Source organism: Chiloscyllium plagiosum, unplaced genomic scaffold, assembly GCF_037043375.1.
Source record: "Chiloscyllium plagiosum isolate Xiang-an unplaced genomic scaffold, Cpla_swu_hap1 HiC_scaffold_21, whole genome shotgun sequence".
NCBI lineage: Eukaryota > Metazoa > Chordata > Chondrichthyes > Orectolobiformes > Hemiscylliidae > Chiloscyllium > Chiloscyllium plagiosum.
In genome coordinates, this window is record NW_028270159.1 from 7,412,889 (window position 1) to 7,437,355 (window position 24,467).

General features: G+C 41.1%; 1 protein-coding gene across 2 annotated transcripts in view; it reads right to left on the reverse strand.

Annotated features, from left to right (window-relative positions):
* Window positions 1–24,467, reverse strand: part of abl1 (ABL proto-oncogene 1, non-receptor tyrosine kinase) — a 193,034-nt gene that overhangs the window by 26,089 nt on the left and 142,478 nt on the right. For both annotated transcript variants that reach the window (XM_087998209.1, XM_043720556.2), the window contains exon 4: window positions 6,673–6,945. In XM_087998209.1, the coding sequence (XP_087854335.1) occupies window positions 6,673–6,945 (273 nt within the window). The remainder of the gene's footprint in view (window positions 1–6,672; window positions 6,946–24,467) is intronic.

A 24,467-nucleotide genomic window follows, 5' to 3' on the forward strand; every position in this document is an offset into this window, starting at 1 on the left:
GTGTCAGTCCAGATCTCATGCTCAAATCACAGGAATGAAGTTTGAATCAAGATCCTTTGGACTATAAAATTCTTTCATTATCACCGAGCCCAAGCTAAATGTAACTTCTCTATCATCAGGGACTTTATTATCAAAGCTCTACTTTGTATGCTTCTTCACTCCTAATCATAGCTCGACTTGTAAAGAATCTTCACCAATATTGTAAGATTGGTCATTTAATATACTTCCCACTTAGAGCAAAACTGAACTCATGACCATTGGGAACTGAGCTTAGCCAAGGTAACACTGAAACTGGTCTCAAATGCCACAGCTGGCCTCACCTACAAGTGAGGAGAACAGAAGTTGATGGGACGTCGCTCTGATGTTAAACTGCATTGCGTGGGGATGTTAAAGAGAATTCAATGGGAACTGCGCGATTGGTGGGTCACTAGTGGATCAATTGGATATTAGATGTGATTAAGTTATTTGTTCAAACGTACATTACACCCATCCAGCTCCAATTTCAGAATGGACCTTAAAGTGAGCATGTTGTATCGTTGACATAGGAGAATCATCTGCTCAAAATCATTACCAACTTTTTCCTTACCAGCAATTCAATGTGGCAATGTGCCTTGGGAAGTTTTGCAGTATTAAAGATGCCTCATAAAAACAAGTTGTTCTTATGTTAGTTCAGGAAGATGAAAAACAATCATTTTAAGTGGAGGAGTTGAATCGGAAGACTTTCACCCACATTTAAAAAACAAACAAACATTCTCCACTGCGAGGTTCTCCATATCTGAGGTTCCAATTTACTGGAGAGTTTTCACTGAACTACATTCACTTGCAAAGCTGTATCAACACTTCTCAAGTGAAACTTAATTCAACACCTCAAAGACAGTCAACTCAAAAATAAACTCTCCAGTCTGTATACAAGTTTAGAAGGATGAATCCTGAGAGGGTATTTAGGGTAACATTCCTCCTGGTGTGGCATGATGACCTTCCAACCTCCTGACATGGCATGTCACTGGTGCAGTGTGGAGCCAGGTGCCAATGTGGTCCGTTGGACTGAACTTTTATTTCTGCAATGCTAAACATTTTATTTCTCTATTGTCTAAGATCTTGTAACTAAAGCAACTGTGCCTAGGTACTTTTGTATCTAAGTTGATGCTGTATTTGGCAACATATAAACTTTTCACTATACTCATTGAGCATATGTGACAATAAAGACTATTCTATTCTAATGTTTTATCTGCTGAATTCTGGGTAACACTGGAGCATTATGAAAAGTTAATAAAAATTCAAATTGATCCGAATGTCAGGCTTCTGCTCCAGTTTATTAATGTGCATCTACTACAGTGCACACGAAGATACTTAGCTCAATCGCTTAAAATTCCATATGTACAATTCAACCAAATGTGGCAAGATTATGTCATGCTCAAGTCAAACACTAGGAGGGGCTAATGGCACACAATAACTATCATACAATCGGGCAACAGGACACAAACTGGGTAGACTTTGTTTCCCAGGCTGTGGGTGGGTTTTCTGATTTTACCTTGACAGCCTGTATCCCAAGTGGTGAACACCCTGTTGGACAATTGGTGCTGTGACCTCTCAGGTGAGTCTATTATATTGAGCCTGGAGATAGGTAAAACAGCCGAGGCCATCAAAACCAAACAGGGAGATTGTTCAGTCACAAGACATTCACGTAAGCCAAAAGCCTTGTTAAAAAGAGGTAAACTTGCATCTACCGTACAGGATCCTTCACTGTAGTTCAATATCTGTTCACTATTTCAGTCATTTTTACTTTTCAATAAATTGAGTTGTATTCGCTGATAGCTACAAAAAGACTGCTCCCAGTCAATCACATACCAGCAAAGACAGGCATCCAGTCCAACCACATATACTAAAATGAGAACCTGCATTTTGAAAGCAGTGTTACATGACATTATTTTTCAAACATCTGAAAGGCAACTCACAGATAATGAACTTCATGTGCAGTGACTGTCTGCAGAAACCTTGAAGTTAAACAGGTTTGGGGAATAAATCAAGGTTGGACAATCCCTACAGCTAAGGCAGCTACTGGTAGGAAGGTAAATGGACTATTTCATGTGAAGTGGGTTCCTCATGTGATCAGGAAAAAGTGAGGCCTGCAGATGCTGGAGATCAGAGTTGAAAGTGTGGTGCTGGGAAAGCACAGCAGGTCAGGCAGCATCTGAGAAGCAGGAGAATAGACATTTCTCAATAAATGAACCGCCAATTCTCCTCCTCCTCAGATGCTGCCTGACCTGCTGTGCTTTTCCAGCACCATACTCTCGACAGCAATGTGATCGGGGACTGGTTTCTGTTTCCTACATTGAAAATCAACTCAGAACTGTATACTTTAATTTCAGGTACACCACTATGATTCCCCTCCCCTTAACCATTTTCTCTGATCATTCCTCATTTTCACCCCATCTTTTGTCCCATTCCTGATTTTCCACTTTGCCTCTATTCCTGTCTTCAGAGCCAACCTGGTTGCTGATTCACTTGTATTCACACTCACTGAACAGAATCCTCAGTACCACTCAAAGTCCAAGCTTTAATAGAAAACAGTTCCTGCTTCTGTGGGTCTGGGAGAGTGTCACATCCTGCAGTTGCCCTGTCACACTCCAGGATAAAAATCAAACAACTCGCATTTCTAGAGCATCTTTAACTCAGTTACAGGGAGGTGATAGTGACTGACCTTGACATCAAGGCACCATTTGATAGCAAGGAGCCCAGTAAAAGTGAAGTCAGGGGATAGTGTCTCCATTTGTTAAAGTGATACCTAGTACAAAGGAAGACGAATGTGATGGTTGGGGTGCTTATCATTCAGCCAGGGAGCATCTCTGCAGAGGCACCTCAGGGTGGTGACCAAGGCGCTTATCATCTTCAGCTACTTCGTCAATAACTTCCCTCCATCATTACTTTTGAAATGGAGATATTTGTGGATGACTGCACAATGTTTCATATAATTTACAAGTCCTCAGATAAAGCATCATGTGTTCATATGCTATAAGGCCTGAACAACATTCAGATTTAAGGTAATTTTTAACTATTAATAGCCACGTCACACAAGGGCCAGGCAATGACCATCTCCAACAAAAAAAAAGTGTAACCATCTTAGCCTTGCCATTTGATGACCTTACTATCATTGAATCCCTAACTAACACCATCCTGAGGATTATGATTGAACTGGACAAGCCACGAGAATACAGTGGCTACAAGAACAGCTGACGGACTGAAAAATTCTGAGTTGTGCTACTCACATGCTAACTTCCAGAAGCCTGTCTACTATGTATAAGACACAAGTCAGGAGCGTATGGAACAATCTCTAGTTGTTTGAATGAGTGTGGCTCCAACAACATTCAAGAAGCTAGATACACTTCAGGACAAAGCAGGCTGTTTACAGCAGACTATCCACCAACTTGAACATTCACCTCCTGCACCAAAAATGGACAGTGGCAACAGTGACAGTGAAGAAACACCATCCAAGACAGGATGGTGTGTGGCTTTATGGAGAACTTACAGGTGGTAAGTGTTCCCATGCATCTACTAGCATTTGCTTTCGAGATGGTACAGGCCATGGGTTTGGAAGATGATGTCAAAGGGAACTGTCCTTTTTCATGGGGAAATATTGGACTTGCCATTGACGTCCATAGCCCACAAAAGAACAAACAGTAAAGTGTGTCAGCATGACAGGAGCTATTAGCCAGCACTTGTCAAAGAAGGGGATATTTGGGCAGGTGACCAAACATTTGGTTGAAGAGGTCATTCTTAAGGATACTTTTTAAAAGGAAGAGAGAGAAATTGAGAGTCAGCAAGATTTAAGAATAAACTTCTTGTTAGCTGAAGGCAAAATACCCAATGGTGGGACCGAGAGTGTGGGAAGTAAACAAGAGCCCAAAGATGGAAGACCATGGGTTGCACAGCTGAAGGGAGGTTCCTGAAACTTGGAGGGATGAGGCCATGGAAGAAATGAACACAAAGCAAGAACCTTTTAATGTTAAAGTACTGTCAGACCAGGAGCCAATGTACATCAGTGAGCAGAAGGATTGATGAATGAATAGACTTAGTATGTGTCAAGAGACAAGTGGTAAAGTGTTGGATGAATTCAAGTTTATTCTAAGTGGAAATAGAAGCTGGAGTTGGATTGGACTCAAGGTCAAGCAGAGGAGCACTGGAATAGCTGTGCCTGTAGGTTAAAGAACATTGTTAAGCCAGGATTTACCAGTGAAAGCAGGAAATTGCAATCCTTGCGGGAGGGCAGGACTTTGCAACAACTTGTCTGAATCATGAAAAAATTGGATTGGTCTGAAGTATTTCAGATAATCGGCCTCCAGCCCAAAATAATCAAAACTCCCAAAGCAATGCAGTATTGCCTCGTGCAAATGTTTACTTGAATGTCGATATACATTTAAAACAAATACAGCTCTTGGATCCCTCTGTATCATGCACTGCATATCTTCAGTGTACAGTCAGGTGCTTTGGCTCTACATTCATGCATGGGGATTGTAGGGATTATGACATGCCCAGAATTTTCCCACTGTTGATTACCAGTTTATTTTTAATTTCCTTCATAATATTCTCCAATAAGCTGTGTACATTTATAAAAATATTTATTACAATTAAGGCAATCACTCTTCCCATCCGTCTTCTGTCATCCACTGATCCTTGGTAACTCAAATACCTGAACGCACTTTAATTTTTGTGGTTTTTCTCCCCAGTCGTGTTACTTTCAAGGGTTACTTTAAGTCACTTTCTCCTCTTCCCCTCACAGATTTTCTTCATGATTTCCCAAATGTCTGTGCTTGCTAAACAATCTTGGAAACATCGACACAAATAACTAGGAACTGCCAGTATGGAAGAAATCTTTGCCACGTATCTCTCATATTTAACTGCATGGCAACAATTAGGACGCAATAATGGAATATCTTCATCTTGGCCAAAATGGGACAAAAACAATTTTTACATGTGACTCAGCAGCATTTAGCCTACATTTCTACATGGCTCACATCAAATGATAAACAATACCCATACTCTAGCAGCAATACTGATTACTAAAATGAATAAATAGGATGAGGCTGTTCTGCCATTCAGTAAGATCATGAAGGCCTTTCTAACTGAACTCCACCTTTCTATACGATCCACATATTCCTTATTTCAATCTGTGCATAAAAATATATCAAAATGTTTTGAATATATTCAATCTCTGAGCACCCACAGCCCTTAATACAGAATTTCAAAGATTTACAGCAAAGAAACTGTTCAATTTAGAGTTAAGAATCTGACATCTTATTCTGGCCTGGTTTAAAACGCCCCAGGCATGGAATCAGCTCCCAGCATCTACCGAATCAACCTCATTCAGAATGGTGTGTTTCATTCCCACCTCAGGCGACTGACTGTGTGGAGTTTGCACATTCTCCCCGTGTCTGCGTGGGTTTCCTCCGGGTGCTCCGGTTTCCTCCCACAGTCCAAAGATGTGCACGTCAGGTGAATTGGCCATGCTAAAATTGCCCGCAGTGTTAGGTAAAGGGGTAAATGTACGGGAATGGGTGGGTTACGCTTCGGCGGGTCGGTGTGGACTTGTTGGGCCGAAGGGCCTGTTTCCACACTGTATGTAATCTAATGTAATTTACACAACCTCACATTCATCTAAATTCTGGAGAATATAAGGCAATTCCCTCAACTCAGGAATCAGTTTAGTAAATCTTTGTTACTCTGACTCTGGGCAAGGTATAACATTCCTATCTGCTTTCATTCACATTGTGCACCAGTATGACGCACAATACCCAGCCTGGCATAGAATCACAGAATCTCTACAGTGTGGAAGCAAGCAAGTTGGCCCGAGTCCACACCTAACCTTCAAAGAGCATCCACCCAACACTCCCACCCCTCCCCGAGCCCCACCTCACCTCACCTCACCTCATCCTATCCCTCTAATCCTGCATTTCCCATGGCTAACCCATTTGGCCTGCACATCCCCAGCCACTATGGGAAATTTAGCATTGCCAATCCACCTAACATCCAGGGTCGAAATCCCATTCCAGAAACCTTACTGCAAAATCTAAGCAGGCACCTCTAGTGCAGTATTTGTGAGAGTGTTGGAGCCTTACACTGAAAAGTTAAACTACTTTTTGCCTAATTGCCCTCTCTAGTGGATGTGAAGGTCAATCCTATGGCATTATTTCCAAGAGGAGCAGAGGAGAACTACACCAGCCAGTACGTCTCCTTCAAATACCAACCCAAAAGAAGACAGAGAGACATTATGACACTGCTGTTTATGGGAGCTTGCTGTGTGCCCTACAATCGTGACTGCAGTTCCAAAGCTGTAAAATGGTTTACAAAGTCCTGAGCTGGTGCAATAGTCTACAACATTTTCTTTCTTTAATGTAGGTCGAATGGTTCATCTAAAAGACTGAAGTTCTGGAAGCGCTGCATCACACTATCAGCATGGATTACATGTCGTGTCTTTACAGTGGGATTTGAAGTGGCAATCTTCTCACCCAAAGGGAGTCAGTTATATACAGCCAATGCATCAATATTTTTATGGTCCAACAAATTAAATTATAAGTCTTCTAACTACATTTTCTTCCCAAATCTGTTGAACTGTGCAACAGTTACTTGAAATTCTACTCTTCTGCGTGCAACAAATGTGAAAGAAATCCACCATACCTTCAGTGTTTTCACTGCCACAGTCAGGTTGTATTTTTTCCACACTCCCTCGTACACCTCACCGTACTGCCCTCCACCCAGCTTGTGTTTCATCGTAATGTCTGTCCGCTCAATCTCCCATTTGTCATAATTCGGGGAGACTCCGTAAATTGTGGGCTTGTTACGTTTGGGAGCTGGGTAGTGTAGGGTGGTGATAAGTCCATCAGCCACTGTAGAGTGGTGGTGAACAAGTTCTGCCAAGGTGTTGAAGCGACTCTCTGAAGATACATATAGCTGCAAAAACAAGAAGGGGGAAAATGTTAGCAGTATTCAAATCCAGATCGGAAAATTGAGTCCTGCTTGAGAAAGGTCAATCAACCCAACTGCAGATTTCTCAACACTTTCTGCTTCTCACAAGTCCATTCTAGTCCTGAGGTAAAACAAAGGACTGTGGATGCTAGAGATCTGGGGGGGGAAACACAGAAATCGCTGGAGAAACTCAGCAGGTCTGGCAGCATCTGTGCAAGGAAAGCAGAGTTAACGTTTTGAATCTGGTGACTCTTTATCAGAACTGAAGAGCCATCGAAGTGGAAGTGTTAACTCTGCTTTTAGACTTGCCCTCTTCCAAGTCTTTCTCTGGGGACAGGCGTCAATTCCACCATGGCCGCTGGCAAAATTTAAACTCAATCAATACAAATCTGGAATTGAAAGCTCGCATTCACACCAGTGACCAATGAATGTGGTAAAAACCCATCTGCTTTTTGATTTCCTTCAGGAAAAAAAAAATCGGCTGGACCTACATGTGGCTCCAGACCCACCGCAATGTAGTTAACTTTTAATTGTCCAGGAAGATAAACAGCTGAAGAAAATCAAATACTCATTTTCTACCTAAACACAAATAGAACAGAAAGGACTGGTACAGTAGCAAAAATTATACATTGCTATTAAAAAGCACAAGGTTTTGATAAAGACAAAAGCTTTGATTTGAAGAGGAGCTGACCCAGGAGAGAATAACCGAAACAGTTGCAAGTGATCACTGTTATGATCCCAGATTGCGTTACTATGGACAAGTCAGACCCCAGAACGACACTTGGTTCTTTTGTTATTCATTCATAGGATGATGCTGTTGCAGGCTAAGCCAACATTTATTGCCCATCCTTAATTGCCCAGAGGCCAGTTAAGAGTCAACCACATCGCAGTGTAGGCCAGGCCAGACCAAACCAGGTAAGGATGGAAGTTTTCTTACCTAAAGGACATTAGTGAACCAGATGGGATTTTCTGATAATTGACAATGGATTCATGGTCACTATGTGGTTAATTCCAATTTTTTTTTAAACGTTGAATTCATATTCCATCATCTGTCGTGGTGGGATTCAAACCCAGGTCCCCAAGTTACAAGTGTCTCTGGATTAATAGCCCACTGATAACTCCACTAGACCATCGCCTTCACTTACAGATAGATATTAAAATATATTATACAGATAACTTGATAGATCATACCTTTTCTATAATTTAAGGTAGTGATTTTTGACTGAAACATGAAAATGTACCGTGATTTGGTTTTAATAATAAATCAGAAGTTCATTATGCAACAGAAAGAAAAACAAAACAAACTGATCTAAATATATTTGAAAGATTTCAAAACATATGGCAAAACAAAATCCCAACTACCCCCCAACACCACCATTTTACAGTGATTTAAAATCCAGAAAAAGGCTTCTTCATCGTCCAATCTGTAGGTTTGGCATCATGGCTTCTGCAAAGTTTTTTGCTTGAATCCTCACACAATGGAGATCTCAGTTTTGAATAACAATGCAGGTTTCACTGAGGTAACATATCCTTAACTGCTCCGAACAAATCTCTTTCTAGGAGAGACTATATTTTCATGTGACTTGTCAGGTTTCTTCAAACTGCACCCAAAAGTATTTCAACTAAATTTAAAAAAAAGCTTGCTCATCCTAAACTCTGCCAAGCTAATGTCTTAATATTTTTTCATAACCCCCACAATATAAACAAACTTCCATTAACACTACAACAGGCCTCTCAGTCCTGTTCTTTAACATATACTGGTTTAAAATCAGAGTTCTGGACCTAATTAATTTTTAAACCCCTTCACAAACATGACAAACACTCATGTGTTACTAGAGTAAATAAAATACTGCTGATCCTGTAGATCTGAAATAAAAAGTGAAAATGTTGAAGAAATTCAGTAGAGAGAGAGAGAAAAAAAGTTAACATTTCGAGTAAATGACTCCGAGTTCTGAGGAGCCACATCGGACTTGAAACTTGGTTTCTCTCTCCACAGGTGCTATTTTTGACTTGCTGAGTTTCTCCCCACGTGCTCTGAGTTTGAAATGCAACCAGAGTTTTTACCATGCTCAAAAGTTAAGAAAATTAGGATGCAGCCTTCCCAAAACATCTTTAAAAGATTACTGGATCCTTTATTGCATTGTTGCATGTGGGAGTGTGCTGTGCACAAATTGGTTGCTGTGCTTCTATATTACATCAGTGACTAGATTTGCAAAGGACTTCACTGATAGTAATGTACTTTTAGGATGCCCTGAGGCTATGAAACGCATTGTATTTCCACATCATTCTTCCAGTTCCAAAAGAAAAAGCAAGGGATAAACATACTGATGCCATTTACGGTGGGGATTTCTTTGTCAGCTCAAACACTGGAAATAAGTTGTTATGGAAGATAATTTCAGTCTTTTTTAAGCACTGAGTGGTATAAGAAAATTAACTTAATTTAAATTAACTTAGAGGATAATGCTGCTTTTCACCCACTAGCCCCAACAGCTCATTACTTCCATATCCACTGGTCAGACTGATATAAGCCTTGTTGGTCATTTTAGATTGAAGTGGCAGGTCTTATCAGACATGGTAAATGGGCCAAATATAACACAAACAGATACTAGCTTTTCTCTACTCTTCATTAAGATGTCTATCCTCAGAAAATACATCCCCTAAAATGTTAGGGCCAAGACTGTGCATATGGGGAATGGGGGTCTAACAAAGCAAGGAAAACCTCTCATGTGGGCATGCATGCTAGTTGAACACCAGCTACACTACAAATAACATTTCATCGGTTTCACAAAACGGGCTAGCATTTACTTTCCAACTTGTTACCTGACAAGTGCTTTACATGCAATGAATTTCAGTAAAGTGCAATTAGCCATACGTATACAGCAAGATACCAGAGATCAATACATAACATATATAAGAACTTAAGAGGAGCAGGAGTAGCCCATCAGGCCCTTTGAGCCTGCTCTACCATTCACAATAAGATCATGGCTGATCTTTTTGTGGCCTCAGCTCCACTTACTTGCCCTCTCACCATGACCCTTAACTCCTTTATTGTTCAAAAAAAAAAATCCATCTTAGCTTTAAAAATGTTTACTGAAGTTGTGTCAACTACTTCACTGGACAGGGAATTCCACAGGTTCACAACTCTCTGGGTGAAGAAGTCCCTTCTCAGTTCAGTCCTAAATCTGCTTCCCCTAATTTTGAGGCTATGCCCTTCTGTCTAGATTAGAGTGGTGCTGGAAAAGCACAGCAGTTCAGGCAGCATCTGAGGAGCAGTAAAATCGACGTTTCGGGCAAAAGCCCTTCATCAGGAATACAGGCAGAGAGCCTGAAGGGTGGAGAGATAAATGAGAGGAGGATGGGGGTGGGGAGAAAGTAGCATAGAGTACAATAGGTGAGTGGGGAAGGGGATGAAGGTGATAGGTTAGGGGGGAGGGGGAATAGGTGGAAAAGAAGATATGCAGGTATTTCCTTAGACACCTATGGCGGATTACCCCTTTTCTTACAATCCTTCCTTTCCATTGGAATATATTTTTGCTAAGCACTTTGAAAAATTGCTTTGGAAGTCCTCCACTGCTCACCAACTGCCCCACCATAAAATCTTAATTTCCTGTCTACTTTAGCTAAGTCCTCCCTCATTCTATTGTAGTCTCCCTTGTTTAAGCACAGGACCCCAAGTATTGGATTTTACCTTCACACTCACCATTGGTATTCTAAGTTCAACCATACCGTGATCACTTATCCAAGAGGATCCGTAACTATGAGGTCATTAATTATTCCTCACATTACTCAGGATTAGATCTAGGATAGCTTGCTCCCTCGTTGGTTCCATCATATACTGTTCAAGAAAACTATCACAGATACACTCAATGAACTTCTCCTCAAGACTATCCTGACCAAGCTGGTTCGACCAATCGACATGTAGATTAAAATCCCCCCATGATAATTGCCATACCATTTTTACAGGCATTAGTTAGCTCCTTGTTTATTGCCCACCCTAATGCGATGTTATTATTTGGGACCTATAGACTGCACCTATCAGTGACATTTTCTTCTTATAATTTCTAATTTCCACCCAAATGGATTCATCCTTATTTTCCATAGAGCTGACATCATCTCAGCATCACCCTGATGTCATCCTTGAATATCAGAGCTATACCACCTCCCTTACCTTCCTGTCTGTCCTTCTGAATAGTCTACTATCCCTAGATATTTAACTCCCAGTTGTGACCATCCTGTAACTATGTCTCTGTAATGACTACTAAACCACATTCATCCGCAATGATTCATGCTGTTAACTCATCGACTTTGTTACGAATGCTATGAGTATTCAGGTAAAGTGCCTTTACGCTAGTTTTCATACCCTCATGGTTTCCAATATCTCTAATATCTCCTGTGTTATCCTCCCTTTTAACTTCTTTCATCGTCTGCCTGGTACTTAAACCCTCCCGCACATATGCTAAACTGCTGCTTACTGTTTTATTTACCATCATACTATATATGGAATAATAAGGAATACACTGTAAAATACAAGAACTTACCGCTCTAGTTCAAAGAATAGAATCTCTAACATATACCTGAAGCAACAGACCAATATACAGAACCTCAGCTTATTGCCTCACCTGAAGGATGGCACCTCTGACAATGTCACACTCCCTTAACAGTGTTCTAACTTATCAACCTTGACAGTTTACTCAAGTTCTGGCAGGAGGGACTTTGAAACAATAACATTATTGCATTGAGTGCAAGTACAAATAACTGAGCTAAGAAAACACAGAATCATGGCAGGATGTATTTTACTAGAATTTTGTTGAAATACCGGAAATGAAAGTAAAGCTCAAAGAAAAAGAATGAAGTTCTGACAGCGAACCAGGAACTGCAATTTTCACTCTCACCCACACAACATTAGTAAAATGTAATTTCACCTCCCACAAGCAATCTCCTACAATGACAATAATATAATCAGCAAGGAGCCCTATCAACTATACTGACTGTCTAATGCTCCTGCTTGGAACCACAACTATTTGAATACTAAACTTACAGTGTGAGTCAGTGTAACTGTTTTTGTTCCAAACCAGTGTCGAGTTCAGGTCAAACAGTGCTCTGTACTGGAAGCAGTTTTTATATTAAATGTTTTTTTGAGGCCATGTACTCAAGTGTGACCTTGTTACGGCTTCTTTTTATTGGCCTCAAACAACTTATATTTAAAAAGGCCGTTTTACAGTACTGAAAAGCACTCGAGACACTGAGGTTTGTGGAATAAACATAAACCAAGCCAAAGGGGAGAGTGGTAGGGATGATTCAAAGCTCAATGACATGATTTGTTTAGTCAGGTCTAAAAACAGGACGGGAAGGTAGAAAAACCAAGGGATTTGGCAAAGGAATTCCACAGAATAGGTTGCAAGGAACGCAAGAGAACACGCATCAGATGTGAGCAAGAGTACACCATATGGCTCATTAAGCCTACTCTGTCAGTTAACGCAACCATTGCTGATCTTGCGTTTTAACTCTACTTTCCCACCTGCTCCCCATATCCTTCAATTCCCCGAGGGACCAAAAAGGCACCTGGGTCCCAGTCATAAAGAAGCATCCACTATCCTCTGAGGTACACAATTCCAAAGATTCACAACCCTTTGAACAAGGAAATATTTCCTCAATTCAGTCCAAACTGGCCATCACTTATCCTGAAACTTTGCTCCTGTGTTTTAGGGCGGCACGGTGGCACAGTGGTTAGCACTGCTGCCTCACAGCGCCAGAGACCCGGGTTCAATTCCCGCCTCAGGCGACTGACTGTGTGGAGTTTGCACGTTCTCCCCGTGTCTGCGTGGGTTTCCTCTGGGTGCTCCGGTTTCCTCCCACAATCCAAAAGATGTGCAGGTCAGGTGAATTGGCCATGCTAAATTGCCCGTAGTGTTAGGTTAGGGGTAAATGTAGAGGTAGGGGTATGGGTGGGTTGCGCTTCGGCGGGGCGGTGTGGACTTGTTGGGCCGAAGGGCCTGTTTCCACACTGTAAGTAATCTAATCTAATCTAATCTAGAATCCCCATCCAGATGGAACATTCTTTCAGTGTTGACATGCTTCAAAATCTTGCAAGTTTCACTGAAATCACCTCGCATCCTTCTAAACTCCAGAGAACACAGACTGAGAAAACTGAACTTAGCACAAAACATTCCTCACATCCCAGAGACTAATGAACCACTATTTCCAGTGAAAGGATATCCTCCTGAAATAGGGAGACCAATAGGTATTCCAGTGTGGTCTTATCAAAGTCCGATACAATCAGAAGACAACTTTAAAAAAAAATCCTGTACTCCAACCCTCTCACAATTAAGGCCCATGTCACATTTTGCTTTTCCAAATGTTTGCAGCACCTGCATGCTTTTTCATGAGCAAACCAAAGTCTCTCTGAACAGCATTTATAAGTTTCAGTAAAAAAGATGCCTTCTAAAAAAAGATTCTATTCCTACAACCAAGTATATAATTTCTCTCTTTCTCACATTATGTTCCATCTGCTGTCTTGCTGCCCACTCACACTCTGATCTTTCTTTGCAGCCTGTGTCCTCCTCGTGACTTTCACTTCCACCTAGTTCTGTATTGTCAGCAAATCTAGATACAGTACCTTCTGTCTCTTTTCCCAAGTGACTAATATAGATTCTAAATAGCTGAGATTCCAGCACTGATCCTTACAGCACTCCACTAGTTACAGTGTGCCAACTTGAAAATTCCTCATTTATGTCTATAATTTGCGTCAGTTGGTTAAATAAACCTCTATTCCTACTCATATATCACCCTCAAACTCCAAAAGCCTATCTTGTCTATTAAGATTTTAAGGTGGTATCCATCTGAGTAGAGTTTGGATATTGATATACATCAAAGCTGCTAGTTTTCCGTTTTTTCACCGTACTGAATACATCTTTAAAAAACTCTGTTTGCCAAACATAATTTCCCTTTCATAAACTCTCTTTGTCTGGTCAGGCTTGGGATTTTCTAAATGCAACATGAAGAATTTCTTAATAATACATTCCAGCACAACTGATGGTGTGGATGCTGAAATAGATGGCATGAGAAAGGCCTGATGGAAAATTTCAACAGCAAATGGATTGAGGTAGGGAGATGTTACAATCCTGGACCAGACCGTGACATTTAAGTTACAAACAGACTTGGGGCAGTAAATTTTCATTTAAAAAAAATTAAGTGCGAGGTCCTAAGTCCTCATAGAGAGAATAAAGTCACAAGATTCCAAGGTTTCGAACAATAAACTTTACAAAACAAAGTTAGAACACTATCTACAATATATATTCAAATTATATTCTAATATCTAGAATTGACCTAAGCTAAATATTGGTAAATGTTGGAAACCCCACAGTGCATATCAAATAGTGAATATAGTCAAGATAGATCCTGCTGACTTCTCAGCAACCCCCAGATATTAGTAACATTTGGATCATCAAATCTCATTAAACTTTACAAAGGATTCTAATTTCTTCTCTTTCAAAGACTAGCTTTGAAAACCGCTGAAAAGCCAGTCCGAAGCTGGCTCAGTGACCGGTCATACTCGGATACTTCACCTTCCTTTCCTGGGACTATACTCTCTGGATCTTGAAACTGTAGAACACTGCGTGCTGAAAAAGGGACAAATCCTGCTTTTCCACGAACAGCTAGCTTCACCAAGTTGATACTGCTCCTCCATTCTCAGGCTCTCAAGTTTCTCAGCTGCACAAAACAAATACTGCTTGTGGATTTCCCTTACTCTTAGTCACACTGAACTACTAATAGCACATGGCTACTTTCATGCTTCCAGAACTATTCCTGAGCCCTAACTCTGAGCTGCACCTTCAAATACCCTTTGAATATTCTATTTATGATGGAGCCTTGACTTCCTGCTCCCAGTGCCTGACTGACTGGGAGGCTGAAGGAAGCAACTTCATCCTCTTGCTGTCACCATTCAACTGCCTAAAATTAACTGCTCAGTAGTAACATAGAAGCAGGGTTTGGTCATTCAACCTGCTCCATCATATACCTTGCTGATCACCTACCTGAAATCCATGTTCCCAGACTATCACCATATCTCTTGATACCATTAATAACTAGAAATCTTTCAAATCTCTGTCCTGAACTATTTAATGATCTGACTTACACAGTCCTCTGGAATAGAGAATTCCAAAGATTTATTACCTCTGAGCAAAGAAGTTCTCCCTCACCTCAGTCCTAAATGGCTTGCCGTTTGTTTTATCTGGTTCTAGACCCCATTGTCAGGGAAAACATCCTTCCTGCATCTACCCTTTTTTAAGATATAGGAGCAGAATTAGGCTATTCAGCCCATCAAGACTTTCTTACCACTTCAAGAAGTTTCTAAGTTTCAATGAGATTGACTCTTGTTCTTCTAAACTCCAGGGAGTACAGGCCAAGTCTCCTCAACATCTCCTCATCGGATAGTTTCATCATCCCAGGAATTAGTTTGATGAATTGTACTTCCTTTGTTGAAAGTATGTTCTTTCTTAGGCAAGGGACCCAGAACTGCATAAAACTGTCCAACCATTGCCCACTCGGTGTTCTATAAACTGAAGCAAGACTTCTTTGCTCCTTTACTCAAAATCTTTTGCAATAAAGGCGAACATACAATTTGCCTTCTGAACTGTGTGCTGTAATCCAACCTCAACTGTTTTGAGTGACCTGTGATAACCTTATAACCACCATCCTCGTTTCTTGGCAGTACTGAAGGTAACCAATATTGTGGAACAACCTCCTGAAGTGATTGCTTCTTGAATATTGCAATATTCATAGATTGCTGGCTTACACAGTACAAAATGGATTTAAAAAAGAAAGGATTTCATCACAGCAAGGATCTGGAAATAGAGTTAGCCTGTAGAAGATGGAGCTCGAGAACGCTGCAGAGAAGGAGGGATGAAGCTATTGAGGGATTTAGTCACATGGCTGAAAATATTAAATTTGGGGTATTTAAGTAACTGAAGTTAATATATGTCGACGATGGACAACTTGCATTTAAACAAAACCTTAATATAGCATATCATTCCTGCGGAGCAACTAAGGATATTATCAAATGACATTTGGCATCACATTAAGGGAGTAGAAGGAAATTTGAATTGAATGGGTACTTCAGATCTGTGTTCACTGGGGAAGACACAAGCAATCTCCCTGAGGTAACAGTGGCTGAAGGACCTGAACTTAAGGGAATTTATATTTGCCAGGAATTGGTGTTGGAGAGACTGTTAGGTCTGAAGGTTGATAAGTCCCCGGGGCCTGATGGTCTACATCCCAGGATACTGAAGGAGGTGGCTCGAGAAATCGTGGATGTGTTGGTGATTATTTTCCAGAGTTCGATAGATTCGGGATCAGTTCCTGCGGATTGGAGGGTGGCTAATGTTGTACCACTTTTTAAGAAAGGTGGGAGAGAGAAAACAGGAAATTATAGACCAGTTAGTCTGACCTCAGTGGTGGGAAAGATGCTGGAGTCTATTATAAAGGATGAAATTACGACACATCTGGATAGTAGTAACAGGATAGGTCAGAGTCAGCATGGATTTATGAAGGGGACATCATGCTTGACTAATCTTCTGGAATTTTTTGAGGATGTAACTCTGAAGATGGACGAGGGAGATCCAGTAGATGTAGTGTACCTGGACTTTCAGAAAGCTTTTGATAAAGTCCCACATAGGAGGTTACTTAGCAAAATTAGGGCGCATGGTATTGGAGGCAAAGTACTAACTTGGATTGAAAGTTGGTTGGCTGATAGGAAACAAAGAGTAGTGATAAACGGCTCCATTTTGGAATGGCAGGCAGAGACCAGTGGGGTACCACAGGGATCAGTACTGGGACCGCAGCTTTTTACAATATATGTTAATGATATAGAAGATGGTATTAGTAATAACATTAGCAAATTTGCTGATGATACTAAGCTGGGTGTCAGGGTGAAATGTGATGAGGATGTTAGGAGATTACAGGGTGACCTGGAAAAGTTAGGCGAGTGGTCAGATGCATGGCAGATGCAGTTTAAGGTGGATAAACATATGGTTATCCACTTGGGTGGCAAGAACAGGAAGGCAAGATTACTACCTAAATGGAATCAATTTAGGTAAAGGGGCAGTACAGAGAGATCTGGGTGTTCTTGTACAGCAGTCAATGAAGGTAAGCATGCAGGTACAGCAGGTAGTGAAGAAGGCAAATAGCATGCTTGCCTTCATAACAAGAGGGATTGACTATAGAAGCAAAGAGGTGCTTCTGCAGCTGTACAGGGCCCTGGTGAGACCACACCTGGAGTACTGTGTGCAGTTCTGGTCTCCAAATTTGAGGAAAGACATTCTGGCTATTGAGGGAGTGCAGCGTAGGTTCACGAGGTCAATTCCTGGAATGGCGGGATTGCCTTACACTGAAAGACTGGAGCGACTGGGCTTGTATACCCTTAAGTTTAGGGGACTGAGAGAGCATCTGATTGAGACATATAGGATTATTAAAGGATTGGACACTCTGGAGGCAGGAAACATGTTTCCGCTGATGGGTGAGTGCCGAACCAGAGGACACAGCTTAAAAATACGGGGTAGACCATTTAGGACAGAGCTCAGGAGAAACTTCTTCACCCAGAGAGAATGGTGGCTGTGTGGAATGCTCTGCCCCAGAGGGCAGTGGAGGCCCAGTTTCTGGATTCATTTAAGAAAGAGTTGGATAGAGCTCTCAAAGATAGTGGAATCAAGGGTTATGGAGATAAGGCAGGAACAGGATACTGATTAAGGATGATCAGCCATGATCATATTGAATGGTGGTGCAGGCTCGAAGGGCAGAATGGCCTACTCCTGCACCTATTGTCTATTGAAAGTTGATCAAAGAGGAAGAAGTCTCTGTAAGGAGGCAAGAAAGGCAAGAGGGAAATCAGTGTTTAGAGCTCAGGTAACAGGCATACGTTCTGATGACAGTGAAATTGGTGCTGTACCAGAGAGAGAATTGGAGGAGCAGAGAGATTTTAAGTGTGGAGATAATAGGGATGAGGAGGAACGAGGCCATGGTGGGATTTGAAAACCTCACAAAATATAGCAGATAACCGAATGTGTAACACAGCAAAGTTTATAAATGATTGGTGAGCCAGTGAAATCAATGTGCTGCAAGTTATTAGCAGTTGAGTTTTGAGTAAAGCGAGGCTTATGGTAAAATAGAAAATGGGAGGTCAGATAGGGGTCAGCAATTTTGGACTGAGGAGGAGGAGAAATATATTCAATCAGAAGATAGATAATCCCAAAGGTTAACAATCCAGAAAACATTGTTGAATATATTTAAGATTGGAATTGACAGATTTTGGGAATCATCTAGGCATATATTGTATGGGCATGAATGGAAAAAAAAAAGTAGATTCAAGGCTAAAGATCAGCCACAACTGTACAGAAGGGCAGAGCAGGCTCAAGTAGTCAAATGGTGTAGGTGAGTTCCTGTTTCTTATCAAATGGAAATAGTGTCGGAAGAGGTGACTTTTCCAATAGAGGTGGAAGTAGGCAGTTGTGATCTCTTCTCATTTGTCCCTTCAGCTTTAAGGCCAAAGAAATAAGGATAATAAAGGACAAAGTTTTGTGCAGCACGTGTTTAGAATGTGGATTATACTGTCTGAGAAGTCAGGTTCAATTAAGGTATTTGACAGTAAACCGAATTATCGCCTGACAAGAAAATGCAGGACTACCAGATTGTGGTAGTTTATTGCACAAGGCCGTTTCTCCTTTGGATAGTCAGCAGAGATATGATGGGCCAAATGGCAACTCTGTATGGTCTCCCTCAACCACACAATGGAAATGGGTATTAATAGAGTTGAAATTGAGTTAACATCTCATGTCCATTTGTTCAGGCCTCTGGATTACTACTCCAGCAACATAATTACTACCTTGTCGTACACTCAAGAGCAGTTGCTGTCTAAAATTAGTCACTCTGGTAATTTAAAGTGTCTACGAATTAGACCACGTCAGACTTACTTAATGATTTAGTATTTTTACCTAAGTGGGAAAGTATTAACTTTTGCTGGAAAACAAATGCTCGAGGCCTGAACTAGAGTGTGAATCAAACACTTAAAAACAAATGTGTATTGATCCAGCAGATTGCGGTTATCATGATTCACTTGGCCAGTAGTCCGCTTGATCAGTATTCATGACTGATCATTGCAATCTCCCATTTACAATACTACAAGGCACTGTTAACATCTGTTTCACCTCTCGTCAAAAAAATGATGCTTTACTCCTTAATCTGAATTTTCTTTGTTTTATTCACAAAATGGCACTATGCATAGAGCTGCTCGAGCTCCTAGTGAGCTGTTTAATTGAACAGCTGAGCCAAATCTAGTTCAACACCACAATGGAGTTATGTGAGAAAGCCTCAGGTTACATTCCAGACTGAGACCTCATTCAGCAGTTATGTTGCGATCTTTGTGCTGATGCCTAACTTGAAACAACTTGTGGACACATTGCTGACATGTCCAATAACCAGTCAGGATGCTGGTTAAATTTTTAGTCTTTACCTAGCTGAACTTCAAAAATGAAGAGAAAGCCACAGAGCATGGTGAGCAAGCTATGTACAAATGTGTTATAGAGAGAAGTGAGAGTGTCAAGGAGGGAAGGAGCTGAAATAAAAAAACTAGCAACTTTCATAATCTCAGGATGCCCCAAGCACTTCTCAGGCCATGGAAAACTTTAAAATCTGGCCTCTGTTGCAATGTTTAAAGTCCTGACTCACAATGAATTGCTCGTAACCGACAGCAGGTGTAGTGCTTTGGGAAGTGAAACTACAGCAATTGCCACATTAAGCATACTGCTGTTGCAATGTGTGGTACATTCTTGCAAATACCAATAGAAACTGCAGAGCTCAGGAGAATATTTAGAACGTGGTTACTTGCTTATTCTTCTGAAGGAGCCCCTGGCTCGAGCGCATATTAAAATGGGATAATTTCTTTCGAGGGCTTTTTGCAATTGCTAAGGTAGCTTTGGTTGATATAAATACCCACTACTGTCTTCATCAGGTTGCCAATCACCAACTCCAGCCATACATTTTCTTCTTTTAAAAGTCACATTCTACTTAATATTCGATATTTTAATGTAATTGTTTTTAATCTTCTTTATCCATCTGAAGAGAACAGCTTTGCAAACTGGACAACACGAAGGCACAGCAAAGCAGCATACAGACAAAATTATGTGGTTTTCCCAGCAAGAGTATTCTGTTAAACACAGTCCCATTAGAACAAATCCATTCATCATAATAACAAAATAATGTTCATATTAATTTGTGCAATTTTTGTTTGTAACTCTGTGAATGTTTAACAGTTCGAATGAAATGTGCTTAAATATAATGCATATCCTTGGCAGTGGGTGGTGACTTAAAATACATTAATTTTGTTCTTTTAAACTGTATTGGTGGCGCTTAAATGGCATGCTGTAAGATTCTCTCAAATTAGTAGCAAGGAACAGTTCCGAAGACAACAACGTGCAATAGCTTGGAAGAATGGGAAAGGAAAATAAATGAATTATTAACATGTTTCTCTTTGTGAGTGATCTGTAATAATCTAACTGAATGGTGGAACAAGATAGAGAGGCTGAATGTCATTTCACCACCCTGAAAATAATGATTTAAAAATGATCTCTCGGACTCTGTAACCTCTAATGAAGATTTGAACAGATAGCTTTACTCTTAATGTGGCCACTGTAACAGTTTTTTGGTTACCAGGAGATACTGATAAGCTGTTCTCACTTATTAAGCATAGCTCAGCAGCTTTGTAACAAACCTGTCTGGAGCACGTCTAGTCAGTCCTGAAAGTAGGATCAACTAATCCAAGGAACAGCACTGAAAAATTATTTTGAATTAAATGAGAACACAAACACTTAGACCAGGACAGGATATACAAACGTAGCCTGTCCCCCACTGTCCACCAGGGAGCACAATGGAATATGAATCAAAGGTGACTAACATTAGCCCAACATGTCACCTTCCACTTACAAAAAGTACGTTTAAGAGACAGCACAGTAGTAATAATGATTAATAGAAATAAGATTCCTCAACTCTTGGTTCCAATCTCACAGGAGCCAACAAAATGCTTGGGGGAGCGGGGGTGTGTGTGCACAACCTGTCTGAGGCAGTGATGGTTGCCGGGGGACTCCAACTGAATGTGAACAACTGCACGGACTCAGAGAAAGGGGTGGGATGAGGAGAAAATGAAAGAAAAGCCACAGTAAGTAACGCCTAATCCACTTTTAAGTAGAGACCACCTGCTTTTCCACTGGGTTTTGCATGACAGTGAGCAGAATGCCCAGTGAGGTCACACACAGAAGTGCCTCCCTTTCCAAAATCACAGATGGTGGCGATGTAATCGCATTACAAAAAACACACATTTTAAAAGTTTGTGCTTTAGAAACAGTGTCCCCAATTCATCAATTATGTTATAGCCAATTCACGTTAACTAAACGGGCGTTCTAACAGAACAGCCAGTGCATCGAAAATCCATTCTTAGATCCATTTTACATTCAAATTTCCTAGTAAACCGATTAGACTACGTAGTGGTAATGGGACTAGCAATCCAAATCCCAGGCTAATGTTCTGGGGACATAGGCATGAGTCCCAACATGATGAATGAACAATGAATACAAATTTTTTTTTCAATAAAAACTAAAGGCTAGCCTATTGGTGACCATAAACCAGCCCCTCCCCACTCCGGGCAACGATACCCTTTATGGAAGAAAGTCCTTACCCACTCAGGCTTACATGTGACTCCATACCCACAGTAATGTGGTTGACTCTTAACTGCCCTCATCCTGTGAATGTGCAGACCCCACACGATTTATTCCTTTAAATATGACAACTGTAGCTTAAAATTATTCAAAGTTGCCACCCAGGTAAATAGTGTGGTGAAGAAGGCATATGGCGTACTGGCTTTTATTGGTAGAGGAATTGAGTTCCGGAGTCCTGAGGTCATGTTGCAGTTGTATAAGACTCTGGTGCAGCCGCATCTGGAGTATTATGTGCAGTTTTGGTCGCCATACTATAGGAAGGATGTGGAGGCACTGGAACGGGTGCAGAGGAGGTTTACCAGGATGTTGCCTGGTATGGTAGAAAGATCATATGAGGAAAGGCTGAGGCACTTGGGGTTGTTTTCATTGGAGAAAAGAAGGTTTGGGGTGTCTTGATAGAGGTGTACAAGATGATTAGGGGTTTAGATAGGGTCAACAGTGAGAATCTTTTTCCACGTATGGAGTCAGCTATTACAAGGGGGCAGAGCTTTAAATTAAGGGATGGTAGGTATAGGACAGATGTTAGCTCTTTACTCAGCGAGTCGTGAGTTCATGGAATGCCCTGCCAGTAGCAGTGGTGGACTCTCCCTCATTATGGGCATTTAAGCGGGCATTGGATAGGCATATGGAGGATAGTGGGCTAGTGTAGGTTAGGTGGGCTTGGATCGGCGCAACATCGAGGGCCGAAGGGCCTGTACTGCGCTGTATTCTTCTATGTTCTATGATCTAAATATCATTCAGGTATTTGATATCTACATGCTTAAGAACCTATAACTGGGAGAAATACTTTTCAGTTCCAAGTATTTTGCACAGAGGGAAGTGTGGGAAGAATGTCCATTTGGTAACAGCCTGCAACTAGCTGTTTTCAATGGTGCTGGAAGTGGAAAAGATAGATGGTTTCAAAAGGAAACTGAATGGTGTTTGAGACAAATAAACTTGCAGGACTATGGGGAGAATGTGGAGCAACAGGTCTGATTGTTCAGCTTGTAAGTTTGCTCACTGAGCTGGTAGGTTTGTTCTCAGACGTTTTGTCATCATGCTCGGTATGATCAGTGAGCCTCCGGTGAAACGCTAGTGTTCTGTCCTGCTTTCTATTTATGCATCTTGGTCTCTTACAGTGGGTAATATCATTTTCGGTTCTTTTTCTCAGAGGTTGGTAAGTGGGGTCCAAATTGATGTGTTTATTGATAGAGTTCAAGTTTGAATGCCAGGCCTCTAGGGATTCCTGTGCGTGCCTCTGTTTAGCATGTCCTAGGATGGATGTGTTGTCCCAGTCGAAGTGATGTCCTCCTTCGTCTGTATGTAAGGATACTAGTGATAGCTGGTCCTGTCTTTTGGTAGATAGTTGGTGTTCCGTGTATCCTGGTGGCTAGCTTCCTGCCTGTCTATCCGATGTAGTGTTAGTTACAGTCCTTGCGTAGTATTTTGTGGCATGGTAACAAAACATCTGAGAACAAACCTACCAGCTCAGCGAGCAAACTTACAACCTGAATCTCAATCTGAGCTACAAATCTTCTCAAAAAACAAAATGACAGGTCTGACTGTATTGCTGTTCAGCAAGCTGGCTGATATTCAATGAGCTGAATAGTCTACTTCACTAGTGTAATGACCCGGGCTCCAGATCCGAGTGGGAGACAGGCATAGAAGAGTGAGATAAAGTGAAAAAAGGAAGGAATGGTAGAGCCTTACATGGAAAGCAAACCTGTCAGGGAGAATCAGATTGGGTTGGTATTGTAAAAGCTACACATTTCTTAAATGGGGACCAAATATGGTATTCTATAAATATACTGAGCAGGGAGAATGAAATTACACAATAGCGATGCCTGTGAATCTTCCAACAAAGTTACCATCTGAAACAGAGGAATCAAAACTGATAAATCAGCTCTTTGTGAGCCTGACTTTCAGCCTGTGGGATGTTTTAAGAAGAAGGAAAGAAATGACAAGAATGTAAATATCGGTTTCTTGTTTTTTGTATGGGAGAGTGGTGGAGAGAAAAAAATTTTCTGCAATGAAAGGTATATTGTGGAGTCAGGACCTACACACATGGAGTCTTGGATACTATTCCAGTGCAAACTCGTTCCCAACCCCCTGACAACTCCCGCACTCGCAGAGAATTTTATCAGGCATTCAGTCCTCTCCTAAAAATAGTTGGGATCAAGCAATTTCAGAACCAGTAGTCAGTTAATCTCGGGTCTCTGCAAGTGCTGATGGCTGAAAGGAATGTTTTTTCACGTTTCAATGCTGCTGTCATAGTGGAAAAACAATTGACTGCACAGCTGTAAGCAAACTCTCTTGTACCTCCCAACATTCTCTTGAAATACCAAGTCTCCTCCTGATCCTGGAGACTACTATCACAGACTAGAGACCACCACATACTTAACATTTTACTTACAAAATTCTGATCAGATGTCCAGCTACACCACAGTGCCACATAATTTTATTAGGATCCCCATTTACTGATAATGAATTGAATGAATTCACTGAACTAGGAGGCAAATACTGGACATTCTTGGCTTTCAAGCTTCCACCAGCCAAGTTCAGATCCCTGACTTAGAACTCAAATTGTAATCTCCTCGCTGGAACAATAACTGCAGCTGCCAAAAAAAAGAGAACTGCAATGCTGGAAATCAGAAACACAAACTGCTAGAAAAACTCAGATGTGTTAGCATCAGTGGAGAGAAAGCAGAGTTAAAGTTTCAGATCCAGTGACCCTTCTTCAGAATGGAGTGTAGCTGGAACAAGGTTGGT